Source organism: Phasianus colchicus, chromosome 14 (genome assembly GCF_987193195.1).
Source record: "Phasianus colchicus chromosome 14, bPhaCol1.hap1.1, whole genome shotgun sequence".
NCBI classification, from domain to species: domain Eukaryota; kingdom Metazoa; phylum Chordata; class Aves; order Galliformes; family Phasianidae; genus Phasianus; species Phasianus colchicus.
The window spans coordinates 11,582,899-11,605,094 of NC_143449.1; the positions used below are offsets into that span (position 1 = coordinate 11,582,899).

The following is a 22,196-nucleotide window of genomic DNA, read 5'->3' on the forward strand; positions in this document are numbered from 1 at the left end:
GGGGTCCTTTGTCTCAGCGGCTCCGCGCTCCCGCTCCGCCCTCGGCCGCCGCCGCGCAGCCCCGCTGCGGAGCGCGGGAACCGGGCGCTGCCCACCGCCTCTGCGGGCTCCCGGCGCCGCGCTCCCGACGCCCGGCGGCGCGCCCGGTCCGCGGACACGCGCGGCGCTCCGCAGCCGCGCAGCCCCGGCGCTGCCCTGCCCTGCCCTGTCCCTCCCTCCCTCGGGCGGGAGCTGCCGGCGGAGATGCGCGTCTGTATCCCTAATCCGTGCGGCTTGGGGCGCGGATTGGGCGGCGGGACGGTCTTTCGCCGTCTTTGTCATTTAAATGTCTCCGCGGATAGGTGATCGCAATAAAGGACTTTAAAACGGATACGTTAGCTGTAACACCCGGTCTTTTTGTGCGCACGGTTCGCGCTGTTCTCCGTGTCGCTCTCTGAATTGGCGCCGTCTGTTCTGTTCCTGCCCGAGCAGGACGTTTCTCGTTCCATTTCTGTGGGATGCTGCATTAAAATTTGAAAAGGAAAACGCAGCTGAAGTATTTTCAGGGGAAGATAATTCTCTTTTGTTGATACTAAACTCGAATTTTAAGAGATGGGAGAATCTGAAAGCATCTGGTTTGAATTTCTCAGCTACATCTGAGTTTGTTTTCTGTGTTATGTTGGAACACTCCTGTAGCTGAGCTTCAGTTTAACCAAATGTCACATGCAGCCCGAGAGGATCTGCAGCTCCTGGCCAAGTACGATGCTACGTTTTACTTCATTATATGTAAACCTGTCTTAAATATTAAGGAGAAGAATTATACTTTTCCAGAGGAGAAGCTAAGGCTGACCATCAGGCGTGCATTGTATGAAAATGCATCGCAGTACATCAACACATATGCACAAAGTGATAAGTTAAGTGTGGTGGTCTCCAAATGCCAAGTGTTAGCTTTGGTTTTACACAGTGTTTGCATGGGTTTACGTAGTGTTTCTGCCTCTAGACAGAGATCCTGGGTTCCCTTTTTATTGTACAGTGTATTGCCTGGTCTCAACCGAGATAGCAGGCTGCAATTAAACCAATGAACGTGTTACTGAATGTTCTAAAGTGAAATTATTGTATTGCCTGAGGCTAATGAAGCACTTTGCAGCATTTTGTTCTAAATACCTGAAGGAGACAAGGGAGAGGAAACATTGATATCATGATAGGTTCGTGGAGGAGAGGTGTGGATAAACTCAGGGCAATGAAAGAGTCCAGAGTTGAGGCTTTCTGGCTTATTTCTCAATGTCCTTTTTTAAAACATGTGATTGGAACATATCTTCTGTAGTTGTGTGGGTGTGAAATGCTGTGTACTACAGAAGGAAGCTGTGAAGAACCACAGTTCATCAGTGTGCTCTGTTTCTGTGCTGCTTATAAGAATAGGATTTGTGTGGATGTGTAATGTGTGAAATCAACTGTGTTACTGAGACCTGTGAGGGAAAAATACCAATTATAGCAGAACCGCGAGCCTTATCTGTTAATTGTCCAAGCATTAGCAACAAGGGGCCTTCCTGCTGTCATTGCATTCCTTCTAAATCCAAAATTAGACGTAAGAAAATCTCTGATTTAACTGCTGGTGCTGCTCTGCCCTTTGCCTGCACCAAGGAGTTGTTAAAGTGTACTCACGGTGCTTGGATGCCAGTTGCATCAACCAGGGCAGAGCTCTGCATGTTCCCTGCTGGCACATCTTTGTCCATCTTGGTTGTGAGTGCAGAATTTAAGATGTGTGCGTGCCCAGGGGCTGCCATCCCAGAACTTGGATCACTTTCACTTTCCCGTTACTTACTGGGAAAAATTATTCTTAGTGATGATTAGTTTTCTTTGCAGAGATGTAAGTTAAAATCATAGTCTTACTGTGTACTGAATTTTTTGTGTAGCACATTTTATGATAAATTTCAGCTTCTAAACTATGTAGTCTAAAATTAAGTTGCTTGTTAAGAAAGAACAAAATCCAGTGTATTTCTTGTGTAGGCTCAGACTGGTAGTGACCTTGTTCCCTGAGGGTAGTGGCAGTGGTTGGGATATTGGAGAGTGCTGCATTTGTTCTGAAATCGCTCCATCGGATGCTCCATCAGACAAGCTGTCTATGGTCTGGAATGGTATCTTACCTTGTATCAGCATTTGTTAATGACTTGAAGAGTTTCAGATGCTGTGGCAGTGATTTAGGAATGGTTGAGCGCTGTATTAAAGCTCTGAAGCTACTCTGTGGTTCTTACACCTGTGGATGAATTGGAACTTGAAGCTAAAATTTTAAAACTACATTGAAATGTGAATTGGAAGGATTGTGTTAAATTCTCGCCTGCTTTTTTCACAGGTGATGTTTGACTTTTGTGTTTGTAGTACTTGTTGGTCTGAGGAAACAGCTTTCCCTGTTAAAGTACCTTCAGAAATGATCGTGGGGAATTGTTGTAGAATAAATTCTGTAGGAAGAAACATTCATCTTTTTGCTTCTCTAAGAATCTGCATTGTAGATTTCAAGACGATTTGAGACAAGTAGATTTTAACTATGCTGCAGGGAAAAAGTGTTAAAAGGGCAACGCTGACTCTGGGTGATAACAGTTCTTTGGTTCTTTTGTGTCCTCAGTTCGGTTGGAGCCTCCCTCGTGTGGAGCAGTGACTGTTGCTTGAAATCTCCATCTTTGCGGGCTGCTTGCTGCTTCCTCACCTGAGAATTTCAAGAGTATAAAAGAATAACCTCTGCTCAGTTCCTTCCTTGATAATGAAGATACAGTAAGCATGAATCGCTTTTTCCACATCTTTATTTTGTCTGCTTAAGATTGGTTGTTACTGTTTTGTATTTCTTTGTGTTAGATAAATTGGGAAACAGAAGCCCCTGAGCATTAAAGAGTCAAAGTAACAAAGCAGGTGTGAAAAACCAAAGCAAGGAAGCTTAAGATATAACAGCAGGAATTTTACAGCTGGTTGGTGGGTCTGCTCTATCAAAAGCTGCACAGGACTGTTTTTACACCAGAGGGATGTTGCAGATGGCTCTGTAGGACCGGCTTTCTCCTGGCTGCAGAAATGAGGTGGCACAGAAGGGAATAATGCTTTGAAGATCAGATTTCTAAAATAATGAGATAATTTTGTGAAAGTCGTCAACCAACGTGGATAGCGCTGGGCTGGTGGATGGAGATGCTGGTGCAAAAGTCAGGTCAGCTCTGTTGTTTCTTCTGCAAAGTCCTGTGGCAGTGGAGATGCTGCACTGCCATTTCTTATGTAGGGCTCCTGCTGCTGCACTGGGTAGCTTTGCACTGTGTGCACATCTAACTGCACATGGCTGAAATTTTATGCTAGATCTTGTGTTGGACTATTTTTTAATGATACAGAGGGGCTCATGCACAGCCGCTGAAAAGCTGCTTCAGCACTTCTGTTCTTTTAAGTCTAGTGCATAGTGCAGCTTTTTTTCAAAACTTAACTGCAATTTAATGTGTTTAATGAAATCTACACATGAAAAAAAATTGATACGTGTTTGAGATAGCTGATAGAAAATCGTGAAAGAATCTGAAAAACTGCTTCTCTCAGTGCAGCTCCCCGCTTTCCCCAGTGCACTGTGCCCCATGCAGCTGTCTTGGCCAGCCCTGATAATTTCTTGAAAGGGTATCCAGGGGCAGAGCACAGGTGGCTCCTTGTGCTTGGCTGCTGGTGCAGCTTGTTAGGGTACGGCCTGGAGGTGGTCATCCTGCTCAGGTGACTTCTGATGCTTCTCCTCACTGCCACCTGTGGTTTATTTCTGGTAAAGGTAACAGTCTTCATGGCAAATTTCTGCTTCTGGATAGTAGTTACATCTTATCAGGTTGTTGGTTCCTAATATGCATTACATTGTTTTGTTAGGATGGCCTGATGCTACTGCCAGTATTGCTTGTGAAAGTGAGCTGTTACTCTGTGGAGATGGCCTCATGACACTGCAAAGCTTCATGTTCAGTTTGCAGTGGGGAAATTGAAGGTTGTGACATTTCTTGTATTTACAGCTCCTAGAACTAAAGTCAAAGTCTGTTCCTCTACTTCTTGGTTTAATTACACAGATTACAAACAGAACTGTTCTAGGCCAGGCAGTAACCAGAGATTTACATAGAAAAAGAACTACTAACATGCTTGATTTCACTTGCATGAATAATTCTTTTGAGTACTGCACGATTATTTACAGATGGCAACATTTACAGGATATTAGGTCACAGAACATAAAGCTGTGGGAAGAAAGCAAAGTGAGTTGTATGAAGTGCTGCTTGTTTTTTATTGAACTTGTGGATAAATAGTTTTCTGTTAGTCAGTGTGACACATGAATCCAGCGAAGCTGACAAACACAATGGTGCTGTGGTTAACAAATCCTGATTTTGCTTTTGCAGTTATTTGTGAATGAATTTAGCTGAATATGGATCCGGGTGGTGGAAGTCTGGGATTGCAAACACAAGAATCCAAAATGCCTCACGCTATGATTATGCAGGACTTCGGTAAACATTTTATCTGTTAAACATTAATTAATAACATCAAGACTGTTTTTAGGTTTGCTATGTGTTTGCAAGTGATTTCAAGATGTAAAGTTGATTAATACAACAATGATGTTTGCATGGCCTTTTGGAGAAATTTCAAAATATAAGTTGATGTATAATGAGGCTTTGTATATACTTCAGTCTCTCATCTAGAAATAGTCACCTGTCCCAAAAAATTGAGGAAATTTCAAAAAAAATAACAGCCATTTGTGGTTCAGAGTGGGACATGGAGTTCAGTGCTGTTGTAGTGTGTGCCTCTTCTTGAAATACCACTGGCCTGCTGTTACATCTGCATGCTGGTACAGTACAGCCGAGTTTTTGTTGGTTGCCTTGATTACTGTCTCCAGTTCTCACTTAGGAGGTGTAAATGATGTGGAAAATAAAGCCTTTGTGTATCAACAAGTAACTTTCTAGGTAGGCAACAATTTACAGATGTAACTGAATCTATGATTAATTAATGTCTTTCACAAAGTGCCAAAATAATCACATTTGCAGCAGTGTTGAATAATTCTAGTATTTTTTTCATTCTTGTAAGTGAATGTTTTATTCATTAAGATTCAATCTGCTATTTCAGGATGCATTACAACAATTCACTCTTTTTTTTTTAATAGAAAAGTAGCTTTCAAATATGACTGGCCAGCTTTCTGCTTCTAGCTATCGATTGCAATGTGGCAAGTTGCTGGAAATTGTGCTATAAATATGGCTTATGATAGAATACTTATTTTTATCAAGGCCTCTCCAGCCTTAAGAGTCAGAGCCCTTTTATTGTACCACCAATGAATGTATTGTTAGCATATGGATTACTTCGAACAGTCTTTTTTGGTGAGATGCAAAGTGTAGATTGTTGAAAAATAACAGATTTACATCTGCGTTTACCTCACTTACACAATTATTCCTTGGATAAACTCTGCTAATGCAATAATTTTAACCTTTTTTTCCTCATTCCTAATTGTTTCATAGTGGCTGGAATGGCCGGCACTGCTCATATTGATGGAGATCATATTGTTGTGTCAGTCCCTGAAGCTGTCCTTGTTTCTGATGTTGTTACTGATGATGGAATAACTCTTGACCATGGCTTAGCAGCTGAAGTTGTGCAAGGACCAGACATCATCACTGAAACTGATGTTGTAACAGAGGGTGTCATTGTTCCCGATTCTGTTCTGGAAACTGATGTGGCTATTGAAGAAGCACTAGATACCAGTGATCATGTTCTGACTTCTGATCTAATAACAGAAGCTGTTAGAGTTCCTGACCAGGTGTTTGTGGCTGACCTTGTTACGGGTCCTGATGGACATTTGGAGCACGTGGTGCAAGACTCCGTGTCAGCAGCTGACTCACCTACAATGGTCTCGGAAGAAGTCCTTGTAACAAACTCAGATTCTGAAACAGTCGTTCAGGCAGCTGGTACTGTTCCTGGCTCTACAGTGACTATAAAAACAGAAGATGATGATGATGGCAAGAGTACATCGGAAGACTACTTAATGATATCTTGTAAGTTAAACAAAGGTAGACGTGAACACGAGATTACCTTAAGTAGAAGTGGTCTAGTGAAGAGAAATCACGTTAACTGGATCCTTGCTGCACTGTGTACTGGAGCTCTCCAGTTAATTCTTTTTAATTCTTGTTGTCTGGATTTGAGTTTGCGTAGTGAAAATAGTTATCACTGATACAGCAAGAAAAATAATCTTCAAGCTGTGGAATGTGTATGCTTCTGTTTCTGAAACTTATATTCCCCAAAATTAAGAAAAATAATATGGAAGTTAAAAATTACATTCATGTTGAGTAGGCAACTTTTTTTTTCTTTTCTTTAAAAACAGAGGTGTAATACTGTATTATGTAGGTTCACAAAAAAATAACGTTGGGTTGATCAGTAGAATCCAACAAAGAAGGCAGCTTTTTCAAGATGCCGTACTCTTTTTTTTCTTTGCTCTTGGCAACAAAACATTGTTTAGCTGCATTAAAAATAATAATAGCCATTTTCTTGCATGTTGTGCTGTTGTGGACACAACTTGACATTAAGGAGTTAAGTACATAACTGAGAAGCTTTCTGTAAGTGGAAGGAGGCTGCCTACTTCAGTTTCCATGTGGCATTCAGACCCCGTCCACACTTCTGAGGAAGCTGTATAATTACAGACTATGAGTTGAACAAGAGCTACTGAAAGGGTTAGTGAATTTATACCTTAGGTATATTATGTTTTTTCAGTGGTTAAATTATACTACAGATAGCAGTTTTTGCTCTTTCACCCAAATTAGGTAAAATACAATAGTTATTTAGATTTTTGATTTCTCCAAATCCGGTATTGCAGTGTCAATACATCAGAACAGATTTTATTTTGTCAGAACCAATGTGTTCTGTTTATTAAAAAGATGCCAAGTGCTGAAGTGTTCATCTCTTCACAGTAAGCTCCATTTGTTAGAAATTTCAGGGTGTGACAGATCAGCGATTGTAATGATTTAAATATTTCATTGCATGAAATATAGCACTTTTCATAGCACTTCTGCACAGTGTACTTCTGCCATTTATTTTTCATTCAGTATAAGACTACCTTCCTGTGATTTCTGTAATGTCACATGCCACTAATGAAAGTTATAACTACTTTGATAGAAGAGCCAAAAGAAATCTTCAGCCTAAAAGCAAGTTAAATCTAGAACATAAAAAATCCCATGTGTTTGTAAATAAAGGAACACCATTCATACAGTCAGTTGTTTCACTGAAAAAATTCCTCCTTTCTGACAGAGTACTTACGATGAGTTGTATTCTGTAACCGTGGTATTTCCAGCTGCACCTTTGTAATTGTAAGTAAAGTCATCTTTGGAATTCTTGTTAGATAGATACGTGATTTGATTGTAACAGTCACTGTCCTTAGACAAGAGCATCTCAGCTTTCAGTAGGTTACCTGGTGACCCCAGCTGTGGCTGGTACATACCAGTGTTGTCAGGTGTGCTCAAGTCTGGTCATGGCTTTTCCAGTGTTTCAAAGCCAGTCTGAGACCCAGATTTAAACAAATCATTTCTGCGTGTCTGTATAACTCGGATACGTCTGAGTAATCATGGCTGGAAGCTACATTATTAGTCTGGAATTTTGTTTGAAAGTAATCAGGTGCATATTAAGGCAGGCTTTTGCCTCTGTGAAGTTTTGAGGCTGTGTTGTGCTCTCAGCCAGCCAGAACTGACAAAGGATGCACTGTTGATTTTTATTTTCTGTTATTTTTTCAGCAAAAAGTGGATCAGTTCCATACAGTTCATTGATTGCACATTTTCTGTTTGTTTATTTTATGTTTTATAAATTGGCCAGTAATCTGTTATGGTTCTGAAGACAATCTTTGTGTATAGTAGATAAATATATCAGTTTAACAAATGTTTTAAAGACATTTTTACTTACATTTTTAATTGCAAATGTTCATTAAATATTGTAGAAAGTTAACTTATGGTGTAGCTTATTTTAGGGTCTGTTCATAGGGTTGATTAACTTCTAAGTAAATTTTAACTCAGATCACTTCAAAATATTAAAGACTCATAATATTTCTTATCGGGCTTTTAATGAAATTCAGAAGCTGAAAAAGGGGAACTACACACAGTGTGACAGTTGTAGCCTTGGGGAATATTCCAGCTGTGGAACACATTGTGGGGAATTTCTAAAATATTAGAAGTGTTTTTTAATATATATATTTTTATTTTAGAGCGTATAGCTGTGCTGAGCATGAGCATGCTGAGCAAATAACTGAAAATTTTAGCTTATTCTTTTGCTGAGGATTTTGGCTTAAATATACTGACGGGTAGTTTTTGGCACTGTCCCAGCGCTGATGAATTCAGCTTTTAAAATCAGCTTTGCAAGTGTAAGACTGAAAATGCTTGGTTTTGATGTATTTAAGGGGTGTGCCATGGGAGATGCACAATACCCCATTTCCAAATCTCCGGAATACCTGCTGAGAAAGTACTTGTTTCAAAGGAAATAAACACAAGATGAATGCACACGGGGTGATCATACACCCATCCATCTCCGTACTGAGATGTAAATATAATAAGCAGCGCATCCCATTTTGCCAGGGTGGGATTGGCACACGTGTAGCTTAAAGCATACCCTTTTTTGTTTTTCAGGTTTGCGATATTCAGACCCACAGGGGATTGCCAGCTCCCGACCCGTGCGTTGGCCCTGCATGCACTATGTTGGTGACTTCATACCCACCAAAGAACAACTCTGGAGCTGGCCTTTAGGGGTAAGGTACTGTCACCACCGCCTCCTTTTTAGTGTATTACAGTACAGTGTTAAATAGTTTGCTGAACATTTTAGTATTAAATCAATACTCCTATACTGTGACCAATGGGATATAAAATAAGTATATCAGACATTGGAAAAATATGAAAAATTGTAAAACCACTGGACTTATCTTGCCCTCGTGTTATTCCTATGGGCTCCTATGGTGGGTGTGATATCACCAGCATAGTGCATGCTGAGGCATCACGTGAACCTGGAGCTGGCAATCCACGGTGAATCTGGACATCACACACCTGAAAACAGCTAAGGTAAGTTTGATATTAGAAGTGTGCTGAGTTTTCCTTTAAACTTTGTTATTCAGGAGGATTCAGCATATATTTATAAAAGTTTTCTGTTGTGTTTTTTCAGTTAATTTTAAATGACAAGATAATAATATGTAGTGCTTCTGGTGGATGAGTCAGATGTGGAAAACACTTTCATATTCTTCATTGACATAAAGTAAGCATTCGTGTTCCTGGGAACTATCACTGGGAAAAGGCATCAGTTCTTTTGACATTGTTGGGATACCAGTGTGTAATTAAGTCCTATCACTTAGACCATAGGATATTTTCATGGCCTTTAAAGAAAAAAAAATCCTCATGTTTTGGAACTTGACAAAGATTACATGTCCTGCTGTTGTTTTTCTCTGATTTAAATTTGTTTTTAAACACCAAGTTTAGATTGCATAAGATGGCAATCTAAGGAGTATCAGTTGTTCAGCCAGTGTCTGTTATTGCAGGTACTTAGACAAACTGCAGCATCTTACAAATAGTGGTCTGTGTCAGTAACAGTTCCTCAGCCCGCTTGGTTCTTCTCAGGTTTTCTTATTTCACTTTTACTTTCCCAGGAAAGTGATTTCAAAGACCTTCCATATGCAGACTTCCCTTTATGAAACTTTATTTAAATAAATAAAGTTATTTATTTAACTTTAGATTAAATTGTAGAGACTACAGATCCTGGTAAACACACAGGATGGTCAATGGTGTGGGAGTCGCTGCTGATTTTAAAAACGCTGCTGTGAATTTGTCCATCTAAGCATGGCTTTTTATCCTTTTTTTTTTTTTTTTAAAGAACGTTCCAAATTTGAATTGGTGAAGTACAGCACCAGCACATAGGCGTGTGTACCATATTCATGTGTTTTACACTAAATTTTTGGGTGAAAATCCTTAAACTGATTAAAAAAAAAATTGAAAATTCCTTCTTTTAATCTTTATGTAATCTTTCTTGAGTTACAATTGATGCCATGGTAAGGCACTGATATTGTTTGCTTATTGTTGTGCTGTTTCACCGGATACAGTCATCCAGCTTTAGTTAAATAGTTGGGAATGTTTTCTGTGAAGGAAGGGTACCACATGTAACTGATGGCTCCCCAGTTCAGTAGGAAGTTGCTGTACTACTTCAGTACTGAAATACCTATTTTCTGTGTGAAACCAACATGTTATGTTTATAAAATGCATGCGTTTAGAAAAAGTTTATGTTATTTGAATTATGGATTGGAAAATAACTTTTCTACCCCTTGCCAATTGTAGGATTACAGTGGCAGCACGCAGTTAGTGATTTTTAATACTCAGCCTTTGACTTCTCTTTCTATGTTTTGGCAGCATATCTAGTCATATAGCTGTTTGTACAATCACCCCTGCCTTTCACTGTTAGTTACCTCTGATCCTGATCCTTCATAGATTTGTATATGCAGTGGGAATGTTCCTTGCACTAAAATTAAACGTGTTGTTCTGAAGGCTGTGGATAAGTTGTGCTTTGTTGTTTGTGGTGTCAATACTCTGACTGTTACATTGCCCTGTAAGGTAATGTGAGTGTAATGTACTGCATGTCAGATTTTAACAGATAAGGGATTGGTGGTGGTGTTGATTTTTTTAGAGTTTTAGAATGTTTTTAATTACAAAACAAAAATCTTTTTTTCTGAGGGTAATCTTACATTATTTCCACTGATCCAGGTGGGATACATTGTGGCATTTCAGTCAGTCTGTTACTTACAGAAAGAAACAATTGAACAATTCTTTTTTTTTTTTAAATATATTTTCCTGTTTTAATCAAAATATAAAATAATATCAAATATAACATTTAGAAGTTTTAAAATGAAATACTTATTTATGCTTAACTACTTTACACCTGGTTGTGCTCTCATTAACTTCTGTACCCTTCTGATGCGGTTCAAAATTTCTGAAATAAAAATAAGATTCCTGAATGTGCAGATGGAAAACAGTTTAACTGGGATAGATTTTTTTCTGTGGAATCCTGTCTGAGTGGGAAGAGCTTAGTTTGGGATTGCTGTGGTGAATTCCAGTCCTGCTGCAGGAAAGGCATCTTGTTGTTTTTGTAATGGGTTCTGAACCATCTCACATGACTGCCTTGAGTATTAAGAAAAGCCTAAACTAACTCCAGTTACCTGAGTACACCAGGCTGTAGCCTGAAGTAGTTAAAAGCAGCTCTTCAGGAGCAGAAGTGGCAGCACAGAGAGCAGGAAGCTTAGAGGGGGCAGTGGGGAGCATCCCAAGGTGAGCCATCCTGTCCTCAGAAATGTGGGGAAATCTCCACACCCACATGGAGTATGCTCACAGTCCTAGTCATGAAGCACTGTTTTCACATAAGTGTTAGTTTATGTTTTTTTTCCCCCCAGTATTACACGTTACGTATGTAATACATTGCGATGTTCATGAAATGTATGTATTTCAGGTTTTGTTTACATTTTGGGGGATTCATCCCAGGTCAGAGGATGTCTGGGTGTTACGTAGGCCTGTGCTGGCCGTCTACAGAGGAGCTAGTTTTGTGCACTGACAGTAATGTGGTGGCAGAGTCTGCGTCAGAAAGGTGCTTGGGTCACTGTCCTCCATGTTAGCAGCTTGGGACGTACATACATGGAGATCTTTGTGCATGCTCTTCTTACCAAAACAGTGGTAAGAAGACAAAAACTTTTAATGGTTTTAATGTGTTTTTTGTTGAATATGTAGGCCCAAATACATCAGAGTAGCAAATGTGTACACATAAAGAAAGAGAAGTCAACCTCAGATAGTATTATTTGGATTTACTTCTGTCTCATCTTTCAATCAGCTGTATGCTGTACAATAATCTTCATTAATTGGCATGTTTTCACGTGGCAAAATTTGATAAAATCATAATTTCTTTTAGATTGAAGGTGTAGTGAATTTTTTATGCATGTTTCTGTCACTGGAGTATGCTCAGGAGATACTACTCTTGATTAGAGTATCTACTACTAAATCTTAGTCTCTGGTATTGTAGTGAAGCTTCTTGGAACTCTTGCACTGTAACAGGCAACCCTGGTCTAGTTTTTCACGTTTTTATGGAGATACATTTGATTTTACTTACTGATACATTTTTGCTTCTGCAGTGTAATAGTTTCAGGCAAAATTAGGTACTTTGCTGACAAGTTCCCTCATGTTCTTCACTTGGTAATTCATGAAATGGTTGCAGAGTTGCAACAAAACCAGTATTGAACTTCTGAAATTTCTTTAAGTATCTTAAGATGAACTATTTTGTAAAGGCCCTTATACAGAACTTTACTATATGGGGATAGTAATGGAGAAAATCATGCTACTGGTAACTCTAACGTGTGATAATGTGTTTGAGCCTCATTGTTACTCTCTTATCTTTACAGTGGATGATGTTGGAGAAAAACTGGACCACATAGGAAGCACTCCCTTGAAAATCAGTACTGAAGTGACAAATGATGAAGTGGCTAAAGATGATGGGTTTGGTTCTGAAGTTATCAAAGTATACATATTTAAAGCTGAAGCTGAAGATGATGTTGAAATAGGTACCTCTTTAAATTCTGTGTTTTTTTTCTAGTAGTATGAAGAAGCGTTTGCAGGTCTTTCTACCTTGTAATTCACTGACTGGGTTGTTCCTCAGAGTGACATTGGTAGGAATTGCCCATGTGCTGATAATACTCAACGTTGCAGGTCATTTTTTGACAAGCACTATTTATTTTCATTTATTTTCAATGTTGAAATGTCGTTTGTTTATTACCAAACCCCAAATACAGGAGTGGCTGAAGAGCTGCATTTTTTTTCATAGATACTTTGCAGGATGGACTGCTGTGAGTAACAAGTATTCTTAATAGTACTATTACTGATAGCATTGGTCTCGTGTGTCAGTGTGTTGCAGTCTGTTGTTACTTGGACAGATGTCCTGGCTGAGCCACTTTAGATGAAAGTTCTGAAAATAAGCTGTGGTAGTAAAATCACCTGCCTTTTTTGTCATAAACATGGAAAAGTAAAAAATAGAGAAATAAATACTGATGATCGGTTGTTTTGGCATACATACCTATGTATACCAAATGTAAACTGACAGTCAGTGCCCAAAAGGAAAATCTGGCTTTGATTGCCTCTGTGGCACTGCTTATCATTTCTCATTAGTTTCCATTTTGCTCCCACATTTTGTGTTGGATTCCTTGGTTGTAATTTCAGCCCTCATAAACCTAAGGGCTATGGGGGCCTTTGTGTCTTCAAGTTCTTCATGGCACATGATGTCCATCAGAGCTTTGGGGAGCGTATAGAAATGAAAAGTGGAAAAATTGTTCTTTATTAACACTGAAGTTCCTCTTACATGCCTGGGATCTGACTTCTGTTATCTGGTGATGGGGTTACCTACTATGTTAGTTCGACATTTTGGTCACCATTGCTTTCAAAAGGATGAGTTTTATACAATAGCTTTGTTGTAAAATAAGTTTTATACAATAGCTTTGTTGTAAAATACTTCAGTCTGAAATTAATGTTGAGATTGGCTTTGTTTACATGCACTTAAGGTGTTTGACTTCTTTTTTTTAAGGTGGGACAGAAATTGTCACAGAGAGTGATTTTCACAATGGACATTCAGTAGCTGGAGTAATTGAACAAGGAGGTGTTGGTAGAATGCAGCGAGAAAAAATGGTTTACATGGCTGTTAAGGACTCTTCTCAGGAAGATGAAGATATTAGTAAGCATAATACGAAACGTTTCTGTTTCTTGTGCTGTTTTGTACAACAATATAAGCATCATTTTCAAGGACTTTTTAAATTATTCTGAAGGATTCTTCAGCCTGAAGTAGTAGCAAACTAAGTTTGTCTTCCCTAAAAATAAAGAGCAGGTTATAATTATTTTAAAGTGGTGTGGATAAAATGTGCTTTTTCATATTGTATGCCATCATTCCATTATTTATATTAAATTTAACATGTCCATGGATGAAGTTTATGAGGTTAGTTGAATTTCTTTTTCTTTTTTTTTTTTTTTAAACACCTTTGTTTTCCTGTGTGAATTGCCATGTTTAATTCTCTTTCTGGCAAAGTGGCAAATAAATGTCATCATTCTAAAATTTGTAAATTTGTATACTTGAATTTGTATTCGTATTTATTGATACGTGTTTTCTCTCTTTAAGGAATGTCTGAATAAACAGTTATCCCCTAAGGGAAGGTGTGGCTCTAAATGCCAGAGGAAGAAAACTAATTTATAACTGGTATCAATAAGAGTGAAATCAAATTACATGTAGGAAATTTTAAAATGTGCAGAATAAAATTTATGATGTATTCTTCTTCTTTAACTCAGGCTGTGCTGAAATAGCAGATGAAGTTTACATGGAAGTTATTGTAGGTGAAGAAGAAGCTACGTCACTTCCAGACACACAGCTTGAAGAGACTGGTGTGAATAAAACTTTTGTTCCTGTTGCTTGGGCTGCTGCTTATGGTAGGAATCTCTATGCTTATTTTTTGAAAATCCCTTTCATAATTTTTTTCCCAGTCTGGTTTCCAGATTCTACATGTAAATGTCACAATTTTTAACTATTGGGCAGGGTTTGGAGGCAGCTCCTTCAGGTCTTTTAGCAGTGTCAGTCAGTGGAGCTAATAAAATGCTGTGAAAAATTCCTTTCCACGTAATTCACAACTTTCACATGTGAAGTCCTTGGCTTTTTGCAGTTCAGATAGGAAAAAAAAAATTCTCATTTTTGTAGTGTTTTTGTTTTTTTCCCTCAATGCTTGCCTGCCTAGCAGTTGTCATATTATTGTAGAAGTTGGTTGTCTTGCATGTAATGAATGGATTGCTATGTGTTGAGTTTTATGAAATAGGAAGGAAAGCTGTTTGAAGAACTTCGATACCCTTGTTCTTAATACCAGCTCAGATATACAGAGCGTGTGGGTTTTTGATGATTGATGAAGTCATCTGTTAAGGGTTTTACAAAAGCAAGAATAACCTTAAATATTTTATATTCACTAGGAGAAAGGGGAAATACCTTTAAAAAATAGAAGAGAGTGTAAATTCATCCCTGATAAGTTTATATAAGTCCATTTATGTACCATATTTTAAACCTGCTAGTCCTTTAGATCATAAGTGAGAAAAACAAAATATGTCTTCTGTGGCCATGTTTCTAATTGTAGAAGTATTGGGATATATTGCAAATTCTGAATATTCTCTTATTTCAGATTTATTCTTTTCTAGGATTTTGGCATGTTAAAATTATATTAAGTGTATGAGATCATCAATGGCTTATACTTAAGCAAGCAAATTAGATAGTTTAGATTCAGTGGCGTTCCATTTCTGAGCACAGTAGCTGGGCTTGATGAAGTGGTTGTAAAGCACCAGGCTTTGGCATGTAGCACTAAGCACTTTCAATTCAAAATGAGAAGTACACTCTTAGTATGACTTCTCCATCTCATAGGAGAGTGGAATGGCTGGTAGGGTGGAAGTCCTTTTATCTGCCAAGTTCTACTCCATAAGGACAAAGTACTTTGATCTCAGGAACAAATTGTGGATTTCAGGTCCCCTCGTTTCTAGATTGACATCAGAGGCTTTTTTATAAGTTAGAACTTCCAAGAAATAAGGTTATTGCTAGTGAGAGGCAGGAAAGACAGCATGGTAAGCATGCAAGCACATCTTCAGTGAGTATTCAAGTACTGACAGAGATATGATCTTTATTTCCTGGTGCACATAATTGCAAAATACTGAACTGATGTGAACTGCACAGCTCATTATGGACAGTATTGAGCTGTTATTTATTATTTAAGTTAGTTTTCTCTCATTCTTGGACTTTCAAAACCATCATCTTTAAAAAGAACTTTAATTTATAATGACTAAAATACCATTTTCTGCAGGAGATGACAGAAGATTACCCAGAAGATATGAAGATGGTCAAGCGGCAGGTAAGGGCATGCAAATATGATGTGTAGAGCTTTACAAGTAACTTAGTGTCTTTAAAGCAGTATACATTGATGTGTTGTAGTTCTCCTGATCAGAGAATGCAAAAAATTACTCATAAAGCATAAGCTGAAGAACTGCATAGTATTTCTCTTCTATTTTGAAATGAAAACAATTCTGTAAGTGTTGTGGACCTTCAGATTGGGTGGGGAAGTTGTTGGTTGTGTTTAGTTTGGTAGTCAGAGCAGAGATAATGCAGTTGCTAGGAAGTAAAATCAAGTTAGATAGATAAGAGAAAGTATCTGGCATAAACTGTCAGAAATTAATATTCTGAGAATACAAGATAGCAAAAAATGTACTTGAAAATTATTAATTGTTTAAACAATTAAGTTCTTGAGTTTGGCCAACAAAGGCAATGCTTTATATTGGCACTTTTTAAAAAACATGTTCGTTGCAGAGGAATGGGTGATCTGTTTTGTTTTAAAGTAGACATTTTGCTGTGCAATTCCAGTCATCAGTCCCAAAGAAAATAATTGTTTAAGATTTTTTATGGTGTCTAATTTTTGTTTCTAGGGAATAACTTGGATACACGATTAGAAAACAAAAACGGTAATGCAACACAATACCTGCAGATTTGTGATAGCATTAGCACTAATAGAGTGCTAAAACAAAAAACCAAGAAAAGGAGGAGAGGAGAGGCCAGGCAATGGCAAACAGGTAAACACTGTATGGTTGCTCTCATGGAGTGGCACTTACTCCTTTACTATTCTTCTTTTTTTTTTCTTTTTTTTTTCCAAACTGGTTCAGAATTAAAAATCTAAATGGTGATTTGCAGATTTCCTGTGTCCTTCCCCCTCCAATTCTGTGCATAGAGAACGTGGTAGGTTTTGCTATTGAAGTTAGCAACTTAGCACTGGTGTAATTCATTTGAATGTTGTGAGTGATTAAAAAGTAATTGTGGACGTACTCACTGTACATCTGATATCACTTTCTAAAACAAATTGATATATAAACTGTAGGTGCTGTGCATTGGTTGCTTTTAAACTACTGAACTCTTGCTGCAAGAGTAAGTGCATGAATCTGAACAACAGTTGGCTGATTTAAAACTTCTTAATCAGTAAATTTGTTTCCTTCATAACTTGTTTTTGTTTGTTTAAAAACAGCTGTTATAATAGGTCCTGATGGACAGCCCTTAACAGTTTACCCTTGTCATATATGTGGGAAAAAATTTAAATCCAGAGGATTCTTGAAAAGGCATATGAAGAATCATCCAGATCATATGATTAAGAAGAAATATCAGTGTACAGACTGTGACTTTACAACTAACAAAAAAGTAAGTTTCCACAATCATCTGGAAAGCCATAAACTTATAAATAAAGTTGATAAAACCCATGAATTTACGGAATATACAAGAAGATACAGAGAAGCAAGCCCACTGAGTTCTAATAAACTAATACTGAGGGACAAAGAGCCTAAACTGCACAAGTGCAAATATTGTGACTATGAAACTGCAGAGCAGGGGCTGCTCAATAGACATCTACTTGCAGTTCACAGTAAGAACTTCCCTCATGTATGTGTGGAGTGTGGGAAAGGATTCCGTCATCCATCAGAGCTGAAAAAGCATATGAGGACCCACACTGGGGAAAAGCCATACCAGTGTCAGCACTGTGTCTTCAGGTGTGCTGATCAGTCCAATCTGAAAACTCATATCAAAACCAAACATGGGAATGACTTGCCATTTAAATGTGAGCACTGTCCCCAGGCTTTTACAGATGAAAAGGAGCTGCAGCAGCACACAGAATTGTTTCAAGGGCATAAGACTCATCAGTGTCCGCACTGTGACCATAAGAGCACCAACTCCAGTGACCTGAAGCGACACATTATTTCAGTTCATACGAAGGATTTTCCCCACAAATGCGAGGTATGTGAAAAAGGCTTCCATCGTCCATCAGAGCTCAAAAAGCATAGTGAAACCCATAAAGGTAAAAAGATACATCAGTGTAGACACTGTGACTTTAAAACGTCAGATCCTTTTATACTGAGCGGGCACATCCTCTCAGTTCACACCAAGGACCTGCCTTTTAAATGCAAAAGATGTAAAAGAGGATTTAGGCAGCAAACTGAACTTAAGAAGCACATGAAGACACACAGTGGAAGAAAAGTTTATCAATGCCAGTATTGCGAATATAGCACTACGGATGCGTCAGGCTTTAAACGACATGTAATATCAATACACACAAAAGACTATCCACATAGGTGTGAGTACTGCAAAAAGGGATTCCGTAGACCATCAGAAAAAAATCAGCATATAATGAGGCACCACAGAGAGGCCATAATGTAATATATGATGTCAAGAAGGAAGCAATTTAGAAACTGTGTTATGATAATTGGGGAAAAAAAAATCTCATGAACTGTTTCTCCTGGTTTCAAAGCTTGATATTAAATCATAACTTTACATTCTTTGTATTAAAAGTCTTAAAGTATTAGGGTTGACAGGGGATCTCATAGCCCTACGATTGTTGCTTATCAGAACCTGAAGAGCACTATAGAATGCAGAAAGATGGATGAATGTCTTAAATTTGCAGAAAGATGAATGAATGTCTTCAAGTAATAGTATTACGCGTTGTTAAGCTATGGAAGACAAAAAGAAGATGATTGTGTTACCCGTTTTGTCAGTGAGAGCGTTTGTCTCCATACTAAAACAGTTCAGATACGTGACGGGATTCTTCACAGCTGGTTTGCTGAGGCAGCTGGGCCTGGCTTCTTGTGTGGTTCTGAGAGAAGAGTATTCGTCACTCACTTGATCATAACGTTTGAAATCGTGCCTGGAAATTATATTCTAGAATTGGTCAGAGTTAGGGGGGGTTGTCCTGCTTTCAACAAATACAACATTTCATTGGGAAACTTTTTGGTTTCCTCTATTAGTTAGGTCCAACAAGAAATTTGTAATGATTTTCAAAGCTGCTAACCTATTTTATTGCAGGATACAATGACAAAAAGACAGCGTTGTGTTATGATCTCAGAGGTGGTGTTTTGGTGCTAGGCTTAAAGACGTGTATGTACATAACTTCCCTTTTTTACCTGAAACTATGGCTGAATGTTGTTCAGTATGGCACATAAAATTAAGTTTGAATCTGACTCTATTTTTTAAGGATGAAACGGATGCAGCTGATAGTGTTGCTACTCAGCACTACTTTTTTTTTCTCACTACTTAAAGATCTCAAAGTACTATTAAAAAGAAAATTGAAAAAAACTATAGTTTGTTTTTAATTAAAACTCAGAGTACTTAGAAGCTCTTTAGGGCAGTGTTCTTAACAGGTATGGCAATTGCCCTACCTCCTAATATGAAATTTTCAGTATAGACATAAAATTGCACCTTTTAATCAATTCTTTAAAAAAAGAAATCTATACCACGCTATAAACGTGCATTTTCAATCTGTAAGAAAGTATATATGCAGTATTTAGCCAGAGAAATATGCTGCCGCTAGAGTTTGGAGATGGATCTTCAGTTTACAGTGTATACATTTAAAATATGCATCCCTTTAAACAATGCTTTGTGTTAGCATGCTGCAAATCAAATGGCGCTTAATATAACGAGCTGGTCTAGGGCTATTTAATGAACAACCTGTTCATAAGTGTTACGCATATAATGTGTATTTTTTACTCTTTTTAGTTGCTTCATGTTTGCACACAGCTGTTCACATGAGAAATTGTAACTTCATGCTATATTGTGGCTTTGTGTTTCAGATAATGTTCATATTTTGTTTTTGCACCAGATGAGAATCAGTTCCTTGAGAAAATTTTTTTTTATATTTCTAAACTTCAGGAAGTGAAATTTGGGAAATCTCTTAGAAAAATACGTGTTTTATGTGGCTGTAAAAAATGATGTACACGCTGTAAAATAAGATTGTCACTGTGTGGGATTATTATTTCTAAATGTGTTACTCATCGTAACGGGCATACAATAAAATGCATCTCTTGCACTCCAAATATTTTGGAGTCTATTTCTCATTTATGGTGATTTAGGAAAATCTCATTCGGTGTAATTTTGCCTTAATATTTTAGTTACGTTTTTATTCCCTGGTTGATATGAAGTGTAATAACATCTCAAGTAAACAGGTTACCCAAGGTACGTGTGTGTACCACTGTTGAGGGGGAATATTGAGATTCCAGTTAACCCCCTAAGGTTACAGGTAATGTACGTACTTCTGTTACTAAATAATTATCACGTGTGATAGTGCTGTACCTTTGAAATTCTTTCCTTCAAGTGAAGAGAACATAACATTTCAGTTTTTGGAAAAAGGCAGGTAGGTGCTGTCTTTTATTAGCTTCATGATAAGAGCAGCTGTCGAAATGCTAAAAGTACTGCTTTCTTAATTTTCTTCTCTTTTTAGAATACTTGAATCGTGGCATCAGTGATAGATTGGAACCTCTAAGAAAATAATGCAGTGTTAAATGAACACTTCATCAAGGATTTCCAGTGTGCTTTTAGCCAGCCAACGTGTGACTTCTGTGCGGACAAACAAACTATGCAGATGTTGTTAATGGAATAGTCTGGTTTTTGTTTCTGATACTTTCTTCTGTAGGTCCAGCAGACAGAGGAGGAGACAGTGACATTCACAGAATCTTAAAAATTAATCTTGTGTTTTGTTGACAATTTTAATACTTTATTCCTGAAAATTATATTGAATACGTAGACTGGAGGAGATCCTTCATAGCAGACTGAAGATGACCGTTCTGTGCTGGCTCATTTTTCCACCTCCAGGATGGACAGAATAACCAGATATGTGAGTACTTTTAACATATTCAGCCAGCATTGTAACCAGATTCAGTTCTGCATTGCCTAAGGACCCACCAGAGTTGGTGTGGTACAAACAGGCCATGGGGGTGGCAGACAAAGGAGTACAGTGGAAGGCTTTCAGCTTACAAGATTTCAGTTTAAAATCATAGATTTAGGTAATTCTATCTATGACTAATGGTTGTTTTGTCTAAGATGAGATAATACACACCAAATTTGGATTTCTTATTTTCTAAATCTCTAACTGAACGCCGGTTGTTATCTTACCTGTCATAGAATCACAGAATCACAAGGTTGGAAAGGACCTACAAGATCATCTAGTCCAGCTGTCCTTCTATCACCATTACTACCACTAAGCTACTAAACCATATCACACAGCACCTCATTCAGACACCATCTTTTAGTTCTGGATTTTTGCTTATAGTCTTTAAGGTTTTGGAAGTGACACCACATCTTCTAGTGATGGCCATGTTAAGTTGCTCTGATCTTTCTGAAGTTTGAGGAAAACAACAGTAGACAGCTGTACTCTGTTTTTCTTGTGTATGGTTTCTTTTTACAGGTTTCATCTGAGAAAACTCCCGAAATGATGCTTATTTATTCCAGTTATGGAATGTGCCAAAACTTCTCAGAATTAATGTTAGTTCAGAACCACTGGTGTCTACCATCCTAAAAAGCACAGTGCAGTGTGGGACATCAATTCTCTTACTCAGATTTTCTGTTGCACGTAGTTACTCCATGCCCTAAACTCTTACACACTGTAAAGTCCACTGAGTGCTGTTTTGTGGTTTGTTTTTTAACATATTTAATGATGGCAAAAACAATATGGTGGGTGCTGGATAAAGATTTACTTCATTTTCAGCTTCATCATCATACAAAGTTCTGTAATGCTTTATTACAGAAGTTGAAATTGATTTTGAGTGTTTTGCAGCCTGTAGGTCTGCCTAGTGAGATTTCCTTTTCTAGTTAGGGAAAAAAAAGTTTTACCTTTTGGAATGTGGAAATTCGTGAGGAACATGTTTTCCAAGATATGAGGGAGGAAATAGTGGTTAGAAAAACTACAGCTGTAGTTGGTTGCTGTCAGCTGAGGAACAAATTTAGGAAGGGAAAGAGGAGCTGAAGAACAGGTGCAGCCTAGTATTCTCTGTGTAGGAGCCCTGCTCTCTGTGACTGATAGATGGAGAACCTAAGCTGAGTTTAATGGAAGTGGTTACGGGCAGCCTTCTCCAGTGGGAAGTACAAAGACAAGTTACTTCTGCAGTTTGGTTGGCTTATTGCTTTAGCAATTGAACATGTCATTATATTCATTATTTCTTTATTCTTTTGGCAGTGGAACAGCAAAATGGACAGTGAGGCGTAGCTAAGAAGAGACAGTGTGGAAATAAGGACTTGCTGGAGGGAAAAATAGTAGTAAGTATTGGTATCCATGTTCTTAAATTTCACAGTGGTTTGAGGAAGTTCCTTTATTCTTCTCAAGTACATGTTTAACTTGGGATGGCTGTTAT

General features: G+C 38.0%; 1 protein-coding gene across 11 annotated transcripts in view; it reads left to right on the top strand.

Moving 5' to 3' along the window:
- The window catches only part of ZNF711 (ZFX family zinc finger ZNF711), a 34,498-nt gene that overhangs the window by 4,380 nt on the left and 7,922 nt on the right, over window positions 1-22,196 (top strand). For 4 of the 11 annotated variants that reach the window (XM_090150244.1, XM_090150249.1, XM_090150252.1 and 1 more), the window contains exons 2-10: window positions 2,600-2,745; window positions 4,359-4,463; window positions 5,463-5,993; window positions 12,389-12,547; window positions 13,561-13,707; window positions 14,313-14,450; window positions 15,854-15,901; window positions 16,470-16,613; window positions 17,060-22,101. In XM_090150244.1, the coding sequence (XP_090006370.1) occupies window positions 4,385-4,463; window positions 5,463-5,993; window positions 12,389-12,547; window positions 13,561-13,707; window positions 14,313-14,450; window positions 15,854-15,901; window positions 16,470-16,613; window positions 17,060-18,237 (2,424 nt within the window). In that variant the 5' untranslated portion in view covers window positions 2,600-2,745; window positions 4,359-4,384 and the 3' untranslated portion in view covers window positions 18,238-22,101. Of the gene's footprint in view, window positions 1-2,599; window positions 2,746-2,826; window positions 3,167-3,846; window positions 3,959-4,358; window positions 4,464-5,462; window positions 5,994-12,388; window positions 12,548-13,560; window positions 13,708-14,312; window positions 14,451-15,853; window positions 15,902-16,469; window positions 16,614-17,059; window positions 22,102-22,196 lie in introns of all 11 variants that reach the window. The other 7 variants (XM_090150245.1, XM_090150246.1, XM_090150247.1 and 4 more) reach the window with 7 other exon arrangements.